This window comes from Pocillopora damicornis, chromosome 12 (genome assembly GCF_964200805.1).
Source record: "Pocillopora damicornis chromosome 12, jaPocDami1.2, whole genome shotgun sequence".
Taxonomy (NCBI): domain Eukaryota; kingdom Metazoa; phylum Cnidaria; class Anthozoa; order Scleractinia; family Pocilloporidae; genus Pocillopora; species Pocillopora damicornis.
The window spans coordinates 19,848,608-19,869,819 of NC_142681.1; the positions used below are offsets into that span (position 1 = coordinate 19,848,608).

Here is a 21,212-nt window from a genome sequence, read left to right on the forward strand (position 1 = left end):
TCCATACTGTTCTCTTTACATTTCCTTAAGTGTTGACAAGGAGAATTTGTTTAACAATCATGAGCCTCTTTTCTCATTTCTTTTTATCCTTGTGACTCAGGGGTGATACTGTAAAGAGAAATTAGATGCTAGTCACTCTTAGGGGTTAGAGGGTTAAGGCACAGAGTGGTGTGAATAATGTAACTTCAATGAACACAACACAGTTTAAAGTTATTGTCAAAAAAGGTTACAGAATATCAAAGTCTATTACTGGCTTGGTTTCTTACTACAGACATAATAATTTTACTAAAGTCTTCCCTAAAACCACAATAACTTCCATATCAGGGTTCAGATAACTATCTTAGTAACACAATTTGATCAATTTTGAACAAACTTTTCTTAAATTTATCAGGCCGCTGATATTTATTGCCTAATTAAGTCACTGGAGGTGGAAATCAATAACACTTGATGCTGTACATAATAAAACTAAAATTTTAGTTCCTTCAAAAACTTAGACAAAGCGGATGTTTCTTTTTGGTGGCTATCCATGTCCCTGGTACAATTAGTGATCAAATAATAATTTTATGTCCCTGGTGCAGATGAAGCTGCAAAGGAGATATGATTTATACTTTCCAACTTAAACATGATTATCAAACCCTTTAACTCCCAAAAATGATAAACACCTTCCTATAGTATCCAAACATTATCCAGTAAACAGGTAGTGAGATTACTCAAACTTATCAAGTACAAGATAGTATCTTGATGGAACACTAAATTCTTGTAACCAATTCACAAAGAAAGGTATAGAAGCAAGAGGAGAGAGTTAATGATCAGATCTTGGGAGTCAAAGGGTTAATTTAGCAGAATTAACATTTACCTTGTGATAGAAAATTGTACCCTCTTGGAAATTCTACATAAATAGTTCTGGCAGTTGTTTTAGGATGGGTGCATTCGAGTCACAAGCAAAACCAGTAGAGAGAACAATTTTTCAGACAAACTCAAATACTTACAACATATTTAGAATTTTCACTGAAAAACTGATAGTACTTCTTTAAAAGCACAGGGAATCCCAGTAGCTAAAGTGACCAGAGCCACTCCTATCTCTCATCATGATATTGCTCATTATTTGGTTTGAAAATTATAATTAAATTTTATGCACCTCTAATAAACAAATCATTTAGTCACTTGAAGTACTGGTCTCAGTTAATAAAATAAACTAGTAAGTACCCTGAGGAAAACTTATTTAATAGGGCTAACTGCATTATTAGGTTACAAGTAAAATAATGTGTTTTCCATGAAACTAGCTAGCCAATAATTGTGTCATAAGCCTATTGCCTAATTGAAATCCTCAAAGGATTTAATACCTCCCCTTTCGGATATCAAATGTGCTTTAAGCATTAGCGCAACCAATTCTCGAGTACTGTCACATGCTTTGTATCGGAACAACAATGGAACAGTTGTTAACATAAGATCTTTATCTATCCAGTCTTTGCCCTCTTTTACAAAACCTAGAGAGTTTGCTTGACAATTTATCTAAAGAGCAAGTACTTATTTATAATAGTAGATGTACCTATTACAATTTCTCTACTTTCCCTCGCCAATAAAAGATATACAAGGCTTTCTCTGGCCCAATTCCCATGTATGACGCAACTTTAGTATCTACTTTCATCTTATTGACATTTGAGGTCATTTTGAAATGAAATAAATTAATATATCTCATACCGCTTTTTCACAACTTCTACGTTTTGCAATCTAAACGATGGAAATCAAGGAACCTTCCGTGGATTTACTTGATCAAGAAATAAATTAATGCTTCTTCTAGTTCACATAACACAACAACATACTTGATCTTTTCCATAAACTGAACTCAAAAGAAGCAAGTTCTCGTTCACTTCGTGGGTAGTCTTGTTCATGTCTACATAGATCCATTCTTCGTACGCCTTTTTGGCGTCTGCTGAAAGTTCTGTTGATCTTTCCATCGACGATTCCGAATAATCGGCAACATCCTGATCTGTGATAAAGACTGGCTCGTCTCTTCCAAATCCAAATTCCAGTTCCTCATCGTTACTATCAGCTTTTAATGGAGTTGTTTCTTCTGTAACTTGTTTTATTTCGATATCGATATGATCCTCATCTGGATTATCATCAACTTTAAGATCAACGTTTTCGATAGTTTGCGTTTCTGATCCACTTGCTGCCATATATATACTTTATCTCAGATCAGTACAACACACCAATGTTCGAGCGTAATCGCGTCACGACTTGTTCCTCGCCTTTCTGTACGGCACTTTTACTATCTGTTCGTTCTTAATGCTTAAAAAACTTCAGGGAAAGTTTTTTCTTGATTCAAAATACTGCCCACTACAGCTCTCTAAAACTTTTCAAAGAAGAGATTGATCTCAAATCTTACTCCTCGAAGCGATTTGCGTTCTCTATGTCGAAGCATAAGTTGCCTTTAGCCTCGTTATGACGCTTACACGTCACGTGAGTTAGGTCACGGATGTGATCACGCATTTCATAACAGAACGTAAATTTGCTCTGAAATCGTAGCTTTGGTTACATTTGATTTCCCGAAGAACCAACCATCAAAGTCTCTTTTTGGGGGACTTCGTGTCTAACCGAAAGATCCGAGTTAGCACTAAAACTTCGAACCTCAAATACCAGACATACCAAGGTTTATGTCATCATAACAATAAATTAATTTTTTTCAGGGATGAAGTCAGCTCAACTCTCACAACAAAACCCTGGATTAAGAACTAGACGACAGGTGACAGGACGGTGCAATATTCATTATAAGATTTTGATGGTTTTCATCGCTTTTGCTCGGTTCAAGTAGCGTTGCGTGACGTGTCTAAAACCGTCTGCAAAGGAGATTTAACCCATTTAGAAACTAAACCTAATCTCTTACCCAGTTCTCTCACGTTAACGTAGAAGGTGGCATTGTCCGGGAACACCCGACCAACAAAACCTTGAATTCTTCAAACGCCAGGCGAATTTTTAAAAGTTGTTCACAAGTTCAGGAAGTGACACAAAAGTACGATTAAATAGTTTTTAATAGCAAATTTTCATTACAAATTCACTCAAACCCGGCTAAGTTTTCTTTTAAAAGAGATGACACTTGAAATGCATGGCGGTTACTCATTTTAATACTAATTGAACGATGAAATCGAAAATAAACCCAGAATTCCTAGCTATTGTTTCAACTACATAATGGAACACTTTCCACCTCGTCCACATCCCATGCATTTTACAGTTTTTTCGTCAAGTTCGTCAACACTCCGTGTAATTTCTCGCCTTTCATTCTTCAAGCTTTTCTCCGACAGCAAATCAACGTCTTCAAACTCTGCCTCCTCTAAGCTAACGGCTTCTTCAACCGGTGATTCTTTCTGTTTTAATGTGTACGTTTCTTCCACGATTTTATTTTCAAACACGAGCGCGGAAAGTTCGGGTTTGAACGAAGATTTCACGACATCATCATGAACACTATCTCGTGATTCGACACTCTCATTCGATTTCCGAGAGGCGTAAAAATCTTTCCCGAGCGACGATTCAATCAGGAACTTCGGCTTGTCGTTCTTTGATTTCGATTTTGTCGTTTTTGAGGCTTCAACTTTAGGTTTCTTCTCGCTTTCAAACGGAGCTTTTCCGAATTTGTCTTTGTTGATGTCCTTTTTGGGTGGCTCTTTGATGTTCTCTGTTTCGTTCGGTTTTTCAGGTTCTTTTTCAACTTCCTTCTCAGGTTCTGAAACAAACCCAGGTTCTTCTGAATCAGGACTTACAATTTTTCGTTGTCGACTGCGCGAGCGCCTGGCATGCTGAGCGTACTCACCCAATGTGTCAATCGCGGGTCCTTCGTTCTTTGTTGCCTCTTTCTCAGTCTTTTCGTCAACTTGTCTTTCAACAACCTTTTCAGTTGGCATTAAAATTTTCAAATCTGGTGTCTTTTTCTTGTTCTCCAATATGGCAGTTTCCTTTTCCTTGTTTTTAGTTGCTTCCTCTGTGACATCTGCGCCATTTTGGACATCTTTTCCAGCCATTAAATCTTTGATACCAAGTTTGGCTTTCCCATCGTCTACATCTTCTTTCGTTGACGGTTTTTCCACAATTTTCGTCTCATTTGGTGACTCATTTTCGCTGCTGGCTGGTTTAAGAACAATGTCATCAATGTTGACCTTCTCTTTAAAGTTTTTGTTGTCATCCTTCACGGAGAAAACGTAACTATCATCCAGTTCTAGTTTGTTTTCTGTGTTGATGTCGGGAGCATAACTTTTCAACACTTCACTGATTAAATCCTCTGCTTCTTTTGAATCCAGCATCTGCAGCTCCGAGTCATGCGAGTTCTCTTCAAGTTCCTCGATTTCTTTTTCTTGTCTCAAGAATTCCTCGTCCTCCTCCAAATCTGCGGCCGGTACAACCACTTCAATGGGCTCATCGCGAAATATTTGTTCCATTTTCCTCGCCTCGGAGAAAATGTACTTATCCAGTGGCGATTCTGAAGAGAAGTTTTCTCGTATTGGAGTACTGGGAGGGGTAGCAGGCTCCTTGTCGAAAGAAGGCTGCCTACCACCAAAAGTTGGTATTCCTGTTCTGGGCTTAGAGGCAGCCTGCTCGTGTCCATTGGGTAAGTTCCCCACGGACTTCTGCGTGGATGCATGCTTCGGGAACGAAGGAATTTTGCTCTTAGTTTCCACGGGCGAGGACGCCGCTGTAGGATTACCTGTGGGCGCAGTTTCTTTCTCTGCGCTTGAGGTTTTACGCGTTAATTCGTCGCCAGCATGACCTGGAATCTTGCTGGATGGTGTCGATTCGCCAGGCTTCGGAATCCCACTTGTCTTCGATGCGATTGGAAGGGAACTTGATGGAGACTTAGCGGCGATTTTAGGTTCTGGAATCTTGGACCCTCCTGCTACAGGAAACTTTGACTCGGGGGTCGTATCGGACGGTGTGGAATGGGTTGTTGGAGTGCATGACGAGTTCCCGGGGGGTCCATCCGGTTCTGTAGCTTTGGATCCTACCACAGTGGAAAGTTTTGATTGGGGTATTTTAGTTCCAGGGGATGCTGACGGTGATTTAGTAAAGGATGGAATGCGGCTGACACCCATAGGAATGCCGCTCCCCTGAGGGGAGGAAGATGCACCGGGTATCTTACTTTGGGTACCAGTAACAGGAGAATGTGCCTCTCCTCCATTCTGCGCCACCTGCCCTTCATTCTGGCTGTCTTTGCGAGTCACGGAGGGTATTCTAGACTTGGGAATACCAGACTTGGAAAAAGACGGAATTTTACTGACTTGCTTGGCAGGTTCATGACCATTTGGTACACCTGTAGGATCTTTATTTTCTTTAGCAGAATCAGGTCTGTTGTGTGAGGATGTTGTTGATGAAGATATTTTGCCTCCTGTCTTGTCTTTCTGCAAAGCGCCCTCCTTACGTCCTGTTGTGGGTATTTGGGATTTATTTGAGGACGGAATTTTGCTCTTCGGAGGAGTACGTTCCTCAGCGCCATTTTTCTTTGTGATTGAAGGTATGCGGGAAACGTGCGAGTCTGTTTTTTCAGCGCTTCCTGGCGACCGAACGAGCGATGGAATCTTCGACATCTCACTGCTGCTTCCCGAGCGGGAGCGACTACTCTCTATTGAACTCTTAGAAGGAGAGTTACTCAACGAACTGGAAGTTAAACTTCGATTACTAGATGTTCTATTTATATTGCTTCCTGTATCCTCGTGGGTTGCAATTGGCGAATTAGTTCTTAATTTACCTCGCGGCCGGACAATGTCACTTTTTTCTCTCCTTACACTCGGCGACGCACGATTTTTAGTGATGTCACTACGTTCACGTTGAAGTCCAGCTGGCGATTGTGAACGCGGGCTCGGTATAGTACCGTTTTCCCGTTTTAGATTAGAGGATGAATTTGATCGCGCGCTACTCGGGGTAGAGTTGTTATTATTAGCTGGTGATTGCGTTCGACGTGGTCTAACAATGTCACTTTTCTCGCGGCGGAGGCTTCCGTTTCTAAAAGAGTCTTGAGACGTCTGAGGAGACCTGGAGGCCGGTTCTGGTTTTTTAGGTGTAGAAAAACTGGCGCTGCGTCTCGGTCGCGCACAACTCTTATCCTGAGCGTTATCCTGTTTAAAACCGCCCTGATTTGACTTAGCGACTGGTTTTACAATGCGTGTTTTATTTGACGCTTGGCAACCGTTGTTGACTGATATAAATAGCGGATAGCGACTTGAAAAATCGTTCGAATCGTGGGACTGCTCTGGTAATGAGCACACACTATCAGCTGTAGTATCAATACAATCACTGCCTGATCCGCTGCTTAATTTGGATTCTGATGCAGTTGTTCCGTTACAGTTCACTCCGTTAAGACGATTATCACTTTCGCTCTCGCTGCGTTTTCTCTGAGCTTGACAGAAGTCCCCTGACCTACGCCTAAGATAAGGTCTTTTTCTGAGCCCTACATCACTATTGCTCCTTCGGACTTTCTTTGGTTCAGGAACTCTTTTGGGCGGGGCTGGTCTAAACTGAATCTGGGGTACAGGTGATATTCCAAAGCTGGGGCTGGCACCAAAGATGGCGGACGCGTTCCGTGCTCTGCTCGATGGTTCGGGGAGACTGAGAAAAAAAAACAAAGGCAATTAATTTTGTTGGCTGGCAAGAAACAGTCATGGTTGTTTGCAAGTCGCTCACTTAAAGGATTAGTTAAACCTCTTTCATTAAATTCTTTTGTTGTTTTTTCCCTTTATTTCATCCCAAGCAGTTATGAGTTCATACATTTTTGATCCTTTGTCATCACAGATCTTTTCTGGTACTAATAAAAGGCTGGGATAAATCTCGAACCAAACAAACATTTTCACCCCCGAACCTAAACATAGCACGCAAGTAGATTAAAAAATGTCACTAAATTACCAACGCCACTGAGATGAATATCTCCGATATTGAGGTGAAAAACTCAGATTATGTGCATCATTAAATCGTTCAATCACAAGGAGACGTTAAATATAGTCTCTAGAATATAACCAGACAAAATTACAAAGCCTTTCTGTTGATTTTCCAAAGGACTAGAACAAATGCACGCTAAAGAGTTTATTTGTTTTGTGCATCGGTGGTTTTCCGGTTAAAAACAATTTTTGTAAAGTTCTGCCATGTGCCCATACATATGAAAAATGCAAAGTAACAACAGAACTGGCGAAAATTAAACGATCAACTTTCTAAAGGCCCTCAAGCTGTTTTGCTTGCCTTGAAAACGTGCCAATCTAATCTGAAAACATTTCTTGCAAATTACTTGAAAAGACAATGACAGCGTTTAATCACTTAATAGAGTTTAATTCACTAAAGTAAATGACTACTTCGTTAAGAAGGCGTAACTTTGATAAAAGTTTTAGAAAGAACTCGAAAAAAGTTTGGAAAGAATTTCTCTAATAGGCGCTTCCGCGGGGTTGGAACTTAATTGATTTGCGGCAGTGTAAGAGAATTGGAAACACGTGTAAAAATCCCATAATTACGCTGACAATGGAAGCATGTTGAGCAAGGTAAAACACAAGAATAATAACCAACTGTGAACAAAGAACGCAGCGGTCTATAGTGGAAGTCAGGACAATGATCTAAAGATAACTTTGATCGATGATTCTTAAGTAACCCAACAAAATACTAATCCTTGAAATCTATGAATGAAATTGAATTTGTACATTTGCATACGCGTGTTGTTTTCTTTGGCGTTGAAACAAAAGCGTTGGTGGTTTAAATAATTCTGCCTTCAATCAAACACACGCTCTCTTGCTAGAATTTGCACAAACTCTTCGACAAAGTCAAAACTGATTTGAGTTGCGAGACGACAGCTTCGTATAAATTATAGAACGAACTTTGCACTTGTTATAAAAGTCGTCGATTCCTAATTATAATATCTATAGTAAGCTTGATAACTCAATTGCTTTGTTTTCCGATAACAGGAAAACCAAAACTTTGGCAAAGAGAGTAAACAATTACTACGAAGAAAAGCTTTTACACCAAAACTACTTCATAAACATTGCTGATGATGAGCTAAATTTTTTTCAGCCTAAATTTTAAATTCATCCTCCATCAAAATGAAAATAAAATGCACCATGTTGGCGATATTGATAACGTCTGAAACGCACTCTAGAAAAATGGAGCAACAATTTCTCTAAGGAAAAGGGATAACTTTATAAATCTGCAATACATTCCCAAACCATAATTTCTGACCTGTAACTTAGAATAAAATATTCTACGTGGAAAGAATATTTAAAGGCAGAGGTGAATAATATCAACAGCTTAAACCGCATAATGTAAATCTGTGTCTTCGTGCCCCCATGACAAACCCTCACAATACGATTTTAAACACTTCGGTAATTTTCAAATTGTAGAGATGGAAACCTTTTTGGATTTTATTAGCGCCTTTAAAATTGATTGAAAATTTCAATCCATTTATAGCACAAAAGCGTTTACGAATTGATTTCGCTAACCCAACCGCCTTCTCTCTCAGCATGAAATATAGTATTTTCGCGTTCCAATCTCGATGAAATAGCAAAACTTTAAGGGAGTTAGGTCAAGAATATTTTGTTTTGATAAACAAATACATCTTGCAGAGAGATCCTGGCAGTGGATACACACACGAGGATTCCAAGATACTTCAAGAAATGACAGAATACGAGAACATATCGGACAGCTGCTGATAAATAGCTTTCAAATTCAAAATAATATTGAAATATCAGCCTCGCCAGTTTCCAGAAATTTTAAAAGCCTCTTCAGCTGACGGTCCAAAATATCAAGAACTATAATTTCGTAATCTCGACTTCTTTGTGACGATTTGACGCGTCTTTCATAAAACTACACGTAAAATAGAGAGCTATGTAAAGAAAATTATCAAAACTGTACTTTTCCAGAGTCAAGTGCGCTTCAATATTCGCTGGCTTGTCGAAATATCTGTCCCAAAATAAATTCGCAAACAAAATTAAACTTTTGTATTTAACGATCAGAACTGTCGATGGTAAGCTAAATCGCCCTTCTCACTCGTGATAATAAAATGCGCTTAGTGTTTTATCTCCTGATACTTACGGCTGCGCCAACTTTTCCCAGAAGGACGCCATTTCTCCATGCGGCTGCAATTCGCTCGCCCGAGATCGTTCGTTCGTTTGACAGGTATATGACAGTTCAGAGCTACGATCATCAAATATTCTTGCCGTTTACTGCATTCGAAACAACGTTTGTACCATCACGGCCATGCTTCCTAAATTCGCGTTATTAAAAAAAAGTAGAGCGATGGTGAATTTCCCTCACTCTGACCATTCTGACGTTGCCGCAATAAATACACATAAACCTCAACCACAATTCACCAGTCACCGACAAGTTGTAAAGTATTGGCTTCCACAATTCTCATAATCGCGAAAAAGTCATTCGAATTTCCTTCATATTCCACCCATGCAATTGTCTGGCGGTTTGTTCTAAATATACAGATGACTGAATCAAAACTGTCAAACTGAAGCCTTATTTACATTCGGCGATATGACTTGCTCTAAGTATGCCTGGCAACACAACCTATCAAACCCAACAGAAGACAATACTCGTATTTTTTGACCACTTGGGTGCGACCGACCATGCGTTGCATAATATATGAGCGCCAAAAAATAATAATAGTAATTATTACAATTCAGAAGAAAGTCGCGACAAGCACGAAGTTTTCTGTAATAGACATACGAAAGGCAGCGTAAAGATTTGTTAGCGTTTAACTGTAGGACAAAATAAATACTAGGTGTGTCCTGAGAAAATGTTTTATCAGACAGTTTTAGAGTAGGCTTTTATACAAATATCCGTCTGATAGTAATTTTGACAGGTGATAAATTTCACTAATGCATAATGAAGGGCATAAGCTACAAGTAACGTTTTCAACCAGTTCTCACTCTTTTTCCAGCGTACTTATGTACATCAAAAGTTTCACTTTCGCCTCAAATTGTAGTGGTTTGATTTCATATTAAAGGTATCTCGGCTACTCAATGAGAAATCTTCTCCAGCTTCACACAATCTGCTTAAGGATATGGAAACATTTGTTACAAACCAATATGCGTCGATATCGATACACGTGAAAAGGACGAGAGGATAGGAAACAAGCGCCGTTTCTTTTTGCCTCAGGTGGAAAGCAGAAGGTTTCGAAAGCACGTTTCGTATCGTTTTAGTCTACACCGCTTCTCAGAAAATCGCTAATTAAGTCTCGCTGTTTTCACTCAAACCCATCTGTAGTTCCTTTGTAAATGCACTGACACTGTTTACAAGCATGTGCGTGGAGCTCATCTTCGCATCAATGTAAACACAAATTCAACGGAAATTTCCACTGTTTCGATTGCACTTCACAAATTTTTCACAATTTCAAATAATCAGATATCCCAAACAAAAGAAAAGATGCAAAATACGTCACAGAAGCCTTCTTTCCTATTCGAATAATTTTCCGGCCTGATTTTCAAGAACTGCTTCGAGTAACAAACCAAGCTACATCCACAATAAAGACCCACAATAAAATTTGAACGCACTCGAAATCGTTCAACTTGGCAACTATAAAGTACGATTTAGATGTCATCTGCGCACACAGACAAGGCGTTTAAATCGATTCTAGTTGTATTCAAACAATCTAAACGAAAAGAAAACAGAAGTCTGAATGAAGTTTAGAAGTTTACACGCGCCCAAACATTGGTGTCAAACGAAACGCGTGTTACTTACCTAAAGCTTACCGCGGAAGTGCCGAACGGTCTTCACGATTTCACAACAAAATTTCGCAGCCGATCTCCGTGACTTAGATCAGCTCGTAAATAACAGCAGGCTCACTGAAAAATTTCGCTGAATGCATGCTGACAAAGAGACGAGTTATGCAAATGAGTAGTTTCCGCGACAAATTTCACTTCCACTTCTGGCACAGCGGAAGCACCATGACCTGAACGCACTAAAACAGCCAATCAGGGATCAGCTTTTCCTGAACCTGCCTCGTCAAACGAGTTTCTGTTTGTTATTGTTTTAAGTACAGGAAGTTTGCAATTCAAAAGCTTTTCACAATTAAGCGCGTTGTATTCAAGCTACAATATTGCCACCACAATCTGTTTCATAGAATTAGTCGCACTTTTTCGCGCGACATAAGAAACTAATTTACAAAGCAAAGTAATAGGGTGAAATTTATTTCGTTTCCCACATGACATAAGTATGAGAAACTCTATCCTTGCCTGCCATAATTCCATATTTTTTTGTGATCACACTTGAGACTCGAGGCCAACATTGCGATCTGATAATATTTTCCAAAAGCTGATATTGCCTACTCCAAACAGACCTTTGACCTGCGTGTCAGCGATAAAACAGCCTTTCACAATGAGAATCAATAGCGCGCGGAAAGAGAGTATTAAGATAACTAAGTTTTCAATAAATTTCAGAATAAGTAACCATTTGTAAATTCTAGAACTAGCAGGGCCAAACTCATTTGGAGACCCCTTAAAACTGGGTACATACGACTGTAAATCTCATTCAAAAATGAAGTATACCTTTAATTACAGCTAAAGTTATTTTTAAGGTTGTTTACGCTAGACTCCGTATATAAAATTGAGATGCAAATGACTCCTAATTTGCGTGGCTCTAAATTGTATCTGACTTATCTTTGACACGAATCATGAACGCATCGACGAGAAGCACGTACATAACCGAAACAACCACAGTAAGGAAGATAACAACAGCTTTAAAAATAAAAAGTTGATTTATTTTAAGTCAGAACGATTTCAAATGCCAAAACATAATGAAACGAGTTGCAATGACTGACGTTTATATTTTCATATTATGGCTCTTTAATTTTCTGATTTATTTGTAACACAGCAGCCATATCCCTAGGCCAGTGTGCGATCTCCATTAAACTTATGTTGATACGGGGCCCCTGGGTTTTTCTGAGAATTTTTCAGTTTTGACAAATTATAAAAAGTTTACGGTTTTTCCAAATACCTGATTAAAATAGCAATCTAAATTTAAACATTTGAACAGCTGCCAGTGGCAGGTGAGAAAAATTTGAAGCCAAGAGTCTCTCTGACTCGCAGCTGACAAGTTAAAAAACATCAAGAGGAACAATTCCTCCCAAGAGGTTGGGAGGTCGTGTAAGAAGCCGCATGAAAGTTTCAGTCCGCATCTCATTTGCAGAAATGGCCTGATTAAAAGCAAAACAGATAGATATTAAAATTTCTTTCAGTAAAAATTGTTTTTCATATGCAATCAAGATGGATGCTCCATTCCTGCAGAAACTCTGCTAGAGCAACAAAGTGTACCTCACCCCATCCTAGTAAAAAATGCCAGATCTAACTTAAACCCCACCCCCAAAGATGACAAGTATGCTTTCTTTTATACACATTTTCAACCACCACCCCTCTCCCAAGATCAAAATGAGTCATATGATCAGAGAGGTCCTAAAAAGAAAAAACAGATCTGTTATTATCCCCTTCTCCCTCAGATGACAAGTATGCTTTCTTTCATACACATTTTCAACCACCAATCCCCTCTCCCAAGAACAAGAGCCTATTGACTTTGCAAATAATATTGGTTGCTCAACTTAGCCTATAAAGTCATTCAATACTCACGAGGAAGAAAGAGAAACTAGCATTAACAATACCAGCATGTAAGGAGAAGAGACAACTGTAGATTTGTTTTGAATATTTGTCGGTGCGATGATTATGCAAAAAATGAAATTAGTGTCGTTGTGTCGGTATATCAACCACATTTGAGCCGACCGGTCTAAACATGTCTTATATCAGGTGATTGTCAGATTTCATCACTGTGCGGTCAAAGAGTCTTCATAATAAGTTCAAGCTTATGAAGAACTCTGAGGCTGAATATTGCAAAATGGACAACACACATGAATTAGTCATAAAAACTGGAGAATCGAAAAACCTCAAGGCTTGTGCTCATGTTTACCCTTCGGCGGCTGCACAAATGGTGTAATGTCTATTTTGGTGTCAAAAAATGTAATGGCGTAAAAAAGGTTCAATTCAAAAACGGTGAGTTATCGAAAACCAAACAAAAATTGAATGAAATTGATTGGTTCCAGTACACTAAAAGTCTTTGCGCACAGTGAAACCGAACAGGTTGTTTTCAGAATCCGCTGTCACAACTCTGTGATTCCTAATTTATATTTAGCAAGCTACATCGACCTTGCTTTCGATAGGGATTCATTTAAGCACAGATATGATCTATAAAAAAACACTTAAAAGAAAGTTCCAGTTTTAGCCTAAGAGACGGTTAAAATTTATCTGATTCTTGCGAGAAGAGTGCAAACGAAAAACAAATATTACGAGAAATGTGAACGGCGATTAGATGATAAGATCTAAAGGCTTGTGTCGATGAATATTTTAAGAGCGATCCTTGACTGTGTTTTCATACACGAAATAAAACAAAACATTCCATTTCAACATTTCAGATCAACAAAAAACAAACAGCTTTCTACGTAGACGAAATATAATAGTTAAAATCGATCACACTAACCTTCGCGGTTCCCTTTCACCGAAAGAAGCCAGCATTTCACTACAGATGTTTGAGCGAAGAAAAATATGAAAGACTGACTGCTGACCAAGTTTTTAACGGAAGCGCGGTCAATATTATCTACCGTAAGCGATCTGTTTTTGCCCGCAAACTAAAACCACCTCCTCTCGCGAGTGGATATTTACATACACTCACGCATTTGGATCGGAAGTAAACTATGAAAGTTGTCACATGCTGTACTTTGATTCTCTAAACAATCGGATTTGCTGAATTGTGATCTGTCTCATTTTTATCACTCGTCACATCTATCACAATCTATTGTGCCAAAATTAACACATCCCATATGAGTGTCGCAAGTCCGGAAATTTCTAGACTCATCACATTAGGTGGTCGAGGGAAAATCTAAGATTTGCGCAAGAAATCTGGATTTTTGATCTTCTCTTAATCCAAAGAAGGCGTTATGTTCCATCAAAGCGAACTGTTTCCCTTAAGAAGAAGAGTTTCTCTACGATGAGGAGATATGCATGCATCTCGTGGCCGCAATTTAGCATGCCTAAGATGCCACTCGTTTTCACATCCCGGATAAACTGATGAGTTTGAAATCGGATGGGAGATCCAGTCACCTCGATTTAACCCGGCTACACATCACTTAGCATGGGAAAGAGGGTCACTGTGTTATGTAACCCATGAGATGTTTTCAAGGTTTTCCCCTATACCGAACATCCGTTTTAGGACGAAAAAATACTGAAGTTGATGAATTCTTGGTGAGCTCAACACCGGTTTTCTTCTTTCAGTTTGGATTTAGAACCAAGCAATCTATAATAGCTCCAAGGTTGCAGTAAATTAAGAATTTCAAACACGAGTGCAATTTGGATTTGAATAAAAGTCTAATAAGTCTTGACTTGGAGTAATTTTTCAAGAGGGCTGAGCTCTAAAGTCTGATCGGCTTTGAAGTAAATCCCATTATTTTTTATAGAATAAGACGACTAAAAACTTAATTGAAATGTATGGTCATGGGCGCATGCTCATACTGACAAAATTCACGCGAAAACCGAGGACGCACTTTTTTTCTGCCTCCTTTTAGCATAAAGTACTCGGTACGTAAATGGCTCAGTAGCTCTGATCAGAAATAATATACACATCTGCATCTAAATAAAAACGCTATATTGTGTTCACAGTGGTATGCTACTTCACCGGACAACAGTAAAAAGAGATTCTGTTTTCTAGAACTCCATAGCGCGCGTGCACGGACGGCATGCTGGCACAGTTTATTCCAATGAATTCTCACAACTCATAACACTAAATAGCAACTTTTGGATGCGGGGAACTACTTGAAAAAGAGTAAAATCCAGTTGCTTCGTGTCGGCAGATCTGTTATTTATATATTTGTTTTAAATGCTCGTACCCGTGATCTGTACAGAAGTGCTAGTTTTGTGAATATCATTGCTGATACTCCCTTGAAGTGAAACTAAGAATATCATTGCAAGCTGGAATGCAGCTCGGATTTTTGTCTTTATCTCTCTTCTTTAAAGAGGCTTGAAGAGAGTTTTCAAGTAGTTATTTTCCGAAAGGGTTGGGCTAATTACACGGCCTCGCTTCGAGCTGTAGATATCGGGCTGAAACGAGGACGCAGTAATACCTAATACCTTAACTGGTGTAAAGTATAAGAACGTTTCCTTTTTAAATCGTCTTATTCAAATCAAAAAGCCATGACGTGGCTTTTTATTTAGCCCAACCTATGAACTTCTCTGTTCCAAAGAACTTTTTATTACTAAAAATATCTGCTATACTCTCATATCTTACTTAAAAGTTCTTCAATCATCCTAAGAATTATTTTGCTGAACGCAAGATGGAAAGACACCCATCTTTTGAAGTAAGCCCTAAGCTCATCACCTGAGAGCGCGGATAGAGAAATCGTGTCACCCCAAACTGAATTTCCTACTTGTTTTATTGTTTCCTTGCTTTTTTCCAATGGATTTACCCAGGAAAGTTCCGCATTCATGCACATCTCTATATTCGAGGACCCCGCCTAGTCTCCAATGAAATGAAAATGAATTTAACTTGTTGTCTTCGTTTGATTGTATTTCCATGACAATAAACCACAATGTCCGGTCGCGATAACGCGATGAAAAGTCCAGATATGACGATATTACGTGATCGATTGCAATCCCAAAAACCAATATGTAATCCCTTCAAATTTCACCTTTGAGCCGCGCTACTTACATTGAAGGTTTTTAGAGAAGCAGAAAGCGATCTTACATGTTCTAATATAGCCTTCTCAACGACAAATTCTTAAAAAATAACTGCTCAATAAAGCAAATTGTTAGTTTAAAATTTTATGCTAAAAATAAAAACCATTCATTACTCATGTTTGAATGTTTCAAAGTTTTCCTTTCCCGGCGATGCTTAGCAACATGGCTAACAATTCTAACATCGTTAATTTCAGTCGCCTATTAGGCACGTATAGATAAATCTAAGAATGGACGTTAATGCTGCTCTCATTCTCTAATTAACAAAAAGGTGTTCCGTCAAAATCAAAATTTCCTCTTAAACGTGATTTACAACGGCTAGTAAACCTAAGTTGGAGCCTATCAGGGATGAGTTTGAGGGATATCTATTGTTTTGTTTTGTTGTACAAAATTACTGTGGAGATCAGTTGTGACGATAATAGTTTAGTAACAATAAGCAGGAATTTTGGGTTGAGCCAATGTACAGCAGCCAAAAACAGGGTCTAGTAAAATTTTTGCCTGTTCAGGTAGCACGAGTAAGAAATCAACCCATATTTCTATGGGACTACGTAGCTAGGATTCTCCGCATTATAAAATTTTATTTTTCAACCTGCTTGTCTACAATGAAATCATAAACATTTCATTACGATTGCTTTCAATTGAGAGACGATGTCCGAGATCATTTTGCCATATTTCAGGACGTTCAAAAGAAAATTTTGATAGAAGCAATAACGATTGATGGCTTCAGTAGGAAGATTATGATGAGTGAACATTCTCGTGATTTTAGTTGCAGCTGAAAATATTTACGACGTTCAGAAGTCTGAATTTTGTTTAAACAGATGTCGATCATGTTGAATTTAAAACAAATTTCAGAGGTTCGCAGTTACAAACTGACAACATTTATCGTAAAATATTAGCTAGACTTCAAACGAGTTGTTAATTTTTTTTATGAAAGAAAACTTTAGATTTAAAGACATCGTTGATTCACAAGTACAAGCCTAAGCAACTTGTACGGATCTTGGTACAATAGTTATTTCTGATGATAATCTAACTTTACTCAAACATCTTGCGATCTTCATTACATCATGACTGAAACTGCCTCCTATAAATGATTTAGAGCGAATCAACGGTCTTCACGTTATGATTCGAGCCTACAGATACAAACAGCACGAAGAAATATTACGTTTCTACCTAATCGTGCAATTGTTATACATTATATCCAGTTTATTTGCGCAAACCGATGTTGACTCGGCCCGACTTGCATCAAAATTTGAAGCACGAATGAGATTTTATAAAATTACCGAAATATCTAATCCCCTTCGACGAACACAATTTGAAATTTTTCCAAACAAGCGTGTGCAAAATTTTGTAATTATCAGTCATAATTTTGCTCGAAACTTCATGAAATCGATCATAGAATTATAAAATCAAAATTTTATTACATTACTAGGCAACGGATCGAAAAATAACATTACAAATGCTTGATGGTTTTTGGTCCAGCTCTAAAGTAGTCTTCAAGAAACAGATGTGTTCAAAAGCGTTCGTTGTTCTGCTCATTGTCTTGTTAGTCTTAAAAAATCGAAGAACGAAAATAGATCATGAATATGTTGGTCCTCAAAGTCTTCATGAACAGAGATCTTGACAAGAACCTCAGTGAAAACGTAAGGGGGCTTTTGTATGACACTTAAAACTACTTTGAAAATATAATTTTGATGGGCTCAGTCGGCGTAAAAAGCGAAGAGGAGCAGTTTTGAATACAAATGTTCACCAACACCTGCCATTTTCGAATCACATATCATTCCCGCGGAAAATGAAAACATTCGAATACACACCCAATTCCAAGCCTAGGTTTTCGTTACAACTTGACGTGACTAAATAACACTGCGAAAAATCTATACCATCATAAACTGTACTTACAGAGAGAGATCTTTGTGATCGGTTTGTTCCCGAGGCAAATCTAAAATCCTGCAGATGAAAGAGGTTTGAAGATATGAACTGCGCGAGTAACATTAAACAATACGCCACTCCCAATCCACCAATGGCGATTATGTATTCGAATCAAGCCAATAAAGTTTATGTTTACCTCTTGCGTTCTCTAAGCCGTAAGCCTTCCATTATGTTCTAGACGCTTCGCGAAGGAACGCCGATTTCTTCCAGCACTTTAAGAAATTCTTCGTCATGAGAACCCCAAAAAATGAATGTTTCCTCGCTCATGTTTCTGTTTACGGCGAAAAGACCTCACGAGGAATGAACTTAGATGACTTTTGCCTGATGAACAGGTGAAAGGAAAAACACCAAAATTTATGCCAAATCTCTCTTAGCGTCCGTTCGAATTATATCATATTCTACGTTGTGATTGGGCAGGCGTCGAAAAGATTCATGCTTTATTGTATTTAAATCACAAATTTAATGAAAAAATATGCGTAATTCGAGTTTGGTTTCTTGAGGACGCGACCAGATAAAAAGATCAATTAGATTACACGAGTCCGTCTGAAATAATTTATAAGTTGTTTCATTTTTTTGCCCTCAGGCAGACGTTTTCAATAGTAAAAACTGTTGTAAAATTGTCTTTCAAAATAGAAAACCATTTACTGAAAGACAAGAGTGTGATATTAGTTGTGCAGAAATGGATCGCCAAACACTAGATTTCACACACTAGTCAGATTAATCCGACATTTCACTCTCCAGTTTTCAAAATTTTCAATTCAAATTTGCTTGATGATTTTTTAGGAAATGGAAAAACATTTAATGAGAATGAAAGGTCAAATTTCAGTGCCTGTACACTTGTGTTTGTATAATATCTTTAAGACTCAAAATTTCTAGATACATTCATTTCCGGCAACATCTTCCACCGAGGCTTCAGAATCGCCACTAGTTTCGATAGTTTACATTCCTTTCGAAAGATGTAATTTAAGAAGTGTTTCCACTCTGATAACTTCGTTTTCTCCTTCTGTAATGACCAGATTAATTTTCAGGCGAGACAAATTTAAGTTCATCATCTGTAACCGTTTACGCAACAAAGAAAATTTCATAACACATACTTGGAGCAGTTCCCAATGTGTTAGAAAGGTGAATTTCGTGATCGATGACGCTATGGACAATTCTTTGCAGGTTGAATTGCGTTTGAGATGGAGATTTCGCAGAATCAGTGTGAAAAACATACTTTGACCTGTAGGGGTCGTACATGTAATTTTGTTAATCGTATGACGTCACCAGAACCAAATTCAAAACCAACATTGAACATTGGGATTGTTCATGCCCACTTATCCAAAGAAAAAGAGGGTATTTACAAATTGGAGGAATTTTTAACTAAAGACATTGTCTCCACTAAAGATATTTGTTCTAGGTGTATTTTTTTTTAATTGAAATGGTTACCATTAATTGGTAACAGGACTTCTTGTTGTCCAATTCTGTCTGTAATCATACTTGTGATCAACAAATCTGACTCCCATTTTGCATTCATCTGATTTTGTTCATCACTCACATGATTACAGACCAAATTGGACTCCACTCAACTCTATTATCATTATTTACTTCTCAACTCTGAATAGTTTGGGAGAAAAAAGGTAATCCCTTAATAATCTTTTAATACCAGGTATCATTGTAATCAAGATTTTGTATCTGCTTTTCCAGATATTCAAAGTTCAGTATCGCTGGAGTGAGTTTAAAGTTTAACAAATTTTTAATTGCAACGATTGTGCTTTTCAAGAAGGGTTGCTGTCTCCAACCAAATAAGTTTGATAGAAAGAAAGGTAGATAATCAATGGGTAGAAAATCTTTTTATCCTTCAAAATTGTTTCATATTGGTCAAATCAACAAATTTCTGAACTTGTAAGAAATGAATATTCAAAGAACAGTGAATCGATTTTGCAGCTAAGAAATGCAGCTCATTTAGAGAACCCACTTTAAATTATTACAAATACCTAAATTAATATTTTTTTACAAATACATCACAAGAACAAAAATTATTTCCTTTCCAAGACTAATATTTAGATAGTTCCACACGCGCAACACTGTCATTTAGATGTACAGAACTAACTCAGGTCTTATTTATTGACACAGGGGCTATTAATAGTTTCTAATTGACTCCACTGTTCCAATATACATGCATTAAGTTTCCTTCTGTTTTTCCCACTGGGCTGGTTTCATTGTTTTCAGGGTCAGTGCATGAATAGTCTTCAATTCCTCTGCTAAGCAATTATTCACCATTCGATGCTGGGCTAGAAGAGGCTTCCCTTCAAACTTGTCAGATACAATAAGTATTGAGAACTTTCCTCCACACCCATCTGACAGGTCAACTACTTCCTATATTTTCAAAAAAGTAAAATATGTTTAATACTAATGGTCATAAAATTGGATTTAAAGTGAATCTTGATTTTTTTTCAGTTCCATGCTGATCAAAATAAAAATATATCTTGAACCACTACACCCCTTGGAGTGACCAAAAATGAATTTCTCCTTACAATGTAAGAACTGTAAGGCAGACAGAGCAGGGTATTGATACCTAGATCATGGTTGTCGAGTTTCACTCCCAAGTGAAAAGGTTAACCCTTAACACTCAAGATCCAATCAGTATTTCTCCCTTCTAATTTCTATAGATTTGGTTGTAAATTGGACAAGAGAATTTGGCATTAGATCAAGATGACATTCTCTTGCTGATAAGCTTATGTGTTCTCATAAACTGTTTGGAAGATATCATATTGGAATTGTAAGAAGAAGTTACATTTAGATAACTTCTGGGCTAAGACTGAAATGAAAATTCTCCGTCCTTGGATTGAGCTTCATACTGCACATTCTATTGAAAGAAGAGGACAAGATTTCCAAATAACCCCATACTTCATCATGAATACAGTACTTTTCAAATAGCAAATTAAAAAATGAAAAAAAAAAAAACTATCTTTAAGACTGTTGTTAGAACAGTACGAGGTTATACAGAAATCTTTCCCAAAGAGTTCCGGACTACATCTCAAAATGAATGATTTAGAAGTATAATAAAAAATGAAAGAGAATACATGTGTTGGTTTTAATGAGGTTAAAAAGTTCAATTCCATGGGAGACTTAAACCACAGTTAACGAGAGGTTAACTGAAGTAAACGAAGAATCAAAATTCACCACATAACTCATCTCCTTGTATAGAGTTTCAAAATGCTTCGTAATTCCTCGTTTTAGAGAAAATCTTGAAAGATCGAATGTTTATTTGAAGTGATTTCTTTCTAAGTTTTCTGAAGTCAATTCGAATTCATCTTGAACTGTACAATAGTCAGATCAATGCTAAATGTGAAATAATTCCTTGAAGTGAAATTATCACCTATTTCATCGAGAATAACAGAATCAAAAATGTGAAAAATGATTTAGTATTCTTACCACATGTATAGGATTTAGCTCCTTCTGAAGCTTCTCTTGTAGAAATTCACAGGTAATTCCACTCATAGCGCGTTTAATTCTCAGACCTAATTAAGAACTTATATATTTCATGATGAGCTACATGACAAAATGCCTTACATG

At 37.7% G+C, this 21,212-nt stretch overlaps 3 protein-coding genes across 5 annotated transcripts; all 3 read right to left on the reverse strand.

Annotated features, from left to right (window-relative positions):
* Positions 1–258: 258 nt before the first annotated feature.
* On the reverse strand, positions 259–2,448 carry LOC113681012 (uncharacterized). Its single transcript, XM_027198067.2, has one exon. It carries the CDS (start codon positions 2,178–2,180, stop codon positions 1,803–1,805), a length of 378 nt encoding a protein of 125 aa, XP_027053868.1. The 5' UTR covers positions 2,181–2,448; the 3' UTR covers positions 259–1,802.
* Positions 2,449–3,014: 566 nt separating this feature from the next.
* Positions 3,015–18,033, reverse strand: LOC113681005 (uncharacterized). Of its 3 annotated transcripts, XM_027198059.2 has the most exons (3): positions 17,791–18,033; positions 17,625–17,672; positions 3,015–6,591 (listed from the first exon to the last, which is right to left on the reverse strand). In XM_027198059.2, exons 1-3 carry the CDS (start codon positions 17,820–17,822, stop codon positions 3,183–3,185), a joined length of 3,489 nt encoding a protein of 1,162 aa, XP_027053860.2. In that variant the 5' UTR covers positions 17,823–18,033; the 3' UTR covers positions 3,015–3,182. The 3 variants fall into 3 exon arrangements, with proteins under 3 accessions (XP_027053860.2, XP_027053861.2, XP_027053862.2); XM_027198060.2 differs by lacking the exons at positions 17,625–17,672; positions 17,791–18,033 and adding an exon at positions 13,483–13,634; XM_027198061.2 differs by lacking the exons at positions 17,625–17,672; positions 17,791–18,033 and adding an exon at positions 9,049–9,497.
* A 1,010-nt stretch (positions 18,034–19,043) lies between these two features.
* On the reverse strand, positions 19,044–21,207 carry LOC113681059 (bolA-like protein 2). Its single transcript, XM_027198120.2, has 2 exons — positions 21,072–21,207; positions 19,044–20,012 (listed from the first exon to the last, which is right to left on the reverse strand). Exons 1-2 carry the CDS (start codon positions 21,135–21,137, stop codon positions 19,818–19,820), a joined length of 261 nt encoding a protein of 86 aa, XP_027053921.2. The 5' UTR covers positions 21,138–21,207; the 3' UTR covers positions 19,044–19,817.
* Positions 21,208–21,212: the final 5 nt, after the last annotated feature.

Bases quoted from the DNA above. Each gene is read 5' to 3' on its own strand.
- LOC113681005 (XM_027198059.2), bottom strand. From the start codon at position 17,822: ATGGAAGGCTTACGGCTTAGAGAACGCAAGAG. The intron at 17,673-17,790 runs GTAAACATAAAC...TTTCATCTGCAG, and splicing joins CGGCTTAGAGAACGCAAGAG to GATTTTAGATTTGCCTCGGG. The intron at 6,592-17,624 runs GTAAGTACAGTT...TTTTTTTCTCAG, and splicing joins GATCACAAAGATCTCTCTCT to TCTCCCCGAACCATCGAGCA.
- LOC113681012 (XM_027198067.2), bottom strand. From the start codon at position 2,180: ATGGCAGCAAGTGGATCAGAAACGCAAACTATCGAAAACGTTGATCTT.
- LOC113681059 (XM_027198120.2), bottom strand. From the start codon at position 21,137: ATGAGTGGAATTACCTGTGAATTTCTACAAGAGAAGCTTCAGAAGGAG. The intron at 20,013-21,071 runs GTAAGAATACTA...TTGAAAATATAG, and splicing joins AGCTAAATCCTATACATGTG to GAAGTAGTTGACCTGTCAGA.